The sequence below is a fragment of the Puntigrus tetrazona genome, chromosome 3 (assembly GCF_018831695.1).
Source record: "Puntigrus tetrazona isolate hp1 chromosome 3, ASM1883169v1, whole genome shotgun sequence".
Classification (NCBI taxonomy): domain Eukaryota; kingdom Metazoa; phylum Chordata; class Actinopteri; order Cypriniformes; family Cyprinidae; genus Puntigrus; species Puntigrus tetrazona.
This window is the reverse complement of record NC_056701.1, coordinates 7,894,098-7,895,563: the sequence shown is the minus strand read 5'-3', so window position 1 is coordinate 7,895,563 and position 1,466 is coordinate 7,894,098. Positions and strand designations below refer to the sequence as shown.

General features: G+C 59.0%; 1 protein-coding gene across 1 annotated transcript in view; it reads left to right on the top strand.

Moving 5' to 3' along the window:
- Positions 1-1,286: 1,286 nt before the first annotated feature.
- Positions 1,287-1,466, top strand: part of LOC122341277 — a gene marked incomplete at its 3' end in the record, with an annotated part of 4,100 nt that continues 3,920 nt past the window's right edge. The window contains exon 1 of the mRNA XM_043234652.1: positions 1,287-1,407. Coding sequence (XP_043090587.1) covers positions 1,287-1,407 — 121 coding nt within the window. The remainder of the gene's footprint in view (positions 1,408-1,466) is intronic.

The window sequence follows — 1,466 nt, the reverse complement described above, 5'->3', positions numbered from 1 at the left end:
AGCTTTCTGCTGTTCAGTAAGNACTGTCTGTTTGTCCAGCTTAAATATTCATGATATGGCTGATAATCAGGGGCTAAAGAGAAAATCTAAAAAGAAACATTATGGTGATCTGCCACGTTTCAAGCGGTGTGCTGATCCCTACCCTCGTTATATCACAGGTTGGGGACACACACAGCTTGTGCGTGGCGTGCCTGGGAGCGGAGCACGTGGCATCAGCCCTCGAGGGGACTGATTGCTCGCATTGTTTGCAGCTACCACTGCGAACACTCCGCTCCCGGAGGGCTCTCTTCGAGGAGGGAGCCTTCACCAGCGTTCCCAGGGGTGCGGGACCCGCTGCTGCCGAGGCGGAGAGGCGAACGCACGCCTGGGGATCGCAACTCGATCTGGCGGAGGAGATGGAGACGGGCTCGTCCTTTTCTCCATCGGAATCCGCCAGATCGGGCGCTCGATCCCGTGTGTCCGAAGCCCGAACTTCGGCTTCTTCAGCCACGGGGGAGACGTCCACTCGCGCTCACTCTTCCTTCGAGGAGGTTGATGTTGACGCGGTGGACGACGCGCCACTGCACACGCCCCAGTATGAGGAGCTCTTAGAGGTGGTAACTCGTGCGGTAGCTAAACTTAACATCCGAAAGGCCGTACTCCACTCGTGTTTTCTCCCCCACCGCTGTTAGTCATTATGGCAATGTGGCGAGAGTCGCTGAGTACGACTATAAGGCGATGCCCCGGGTAGAACAGTCTCTCGCTACCTATCTGTCCCCCGGTGCGGCATCGTCTTTGAAGGCTCCGACCTTACCATCGAAGCCGCTTAGAACAACGTCGGCTTTGGTGGCTAATGGGTACGCGGCAGCGGGTCTGGCTGGGTCGTGCATGCACACGATGGCGGTGTTACAGGCATATCAAGCCGACCTGCTGAAAGAGGTCGATGAGGGAGAGGGGGTCAGCTCCGATGACATCGCAGAACTGCGTCGGACTGCTGACCTCTGCCTCCGCGTCACGAAGGAGACCGCCCGTGCTTTGGGGCGGTATATGTCATCCCTTGTGGCTGCGGAGAGTTGCCCCCACCGCGTGCCAGCTCCTCATACAGGCGAGTGCAGAAACAGAGCATCGCCTCTCGTTCCCCCCCTGAAAAACAACAGGCGATTATCAGACGAAGCGATGCTCTGGGCCGAGGACTTCCGGGTCCAAAGACCTGAGGGTCTTTCTGGACAGGAAGTCCTCAGCCTAGAAGCCCTGATATGAGTGGTCCAGGGCTTCTGAGGGCTGCCCCTTCTGGGGAGGATCAGGTTATGCCATGTCAGTCGGCACCTGTTCCTCCTCAGGGCCCTCAGGGAGTAACTCCACTGTCTCTGCTCTCGTGCCACAGCGCGGAGACTTCCAGCACGTTTCCCCAGTCGGATTCACCCGAGGGTGCGTCACGGCCGGGGAACGCGCCACCCCTGCGGGGGTCCCGTTTACAGCTAGCCCGG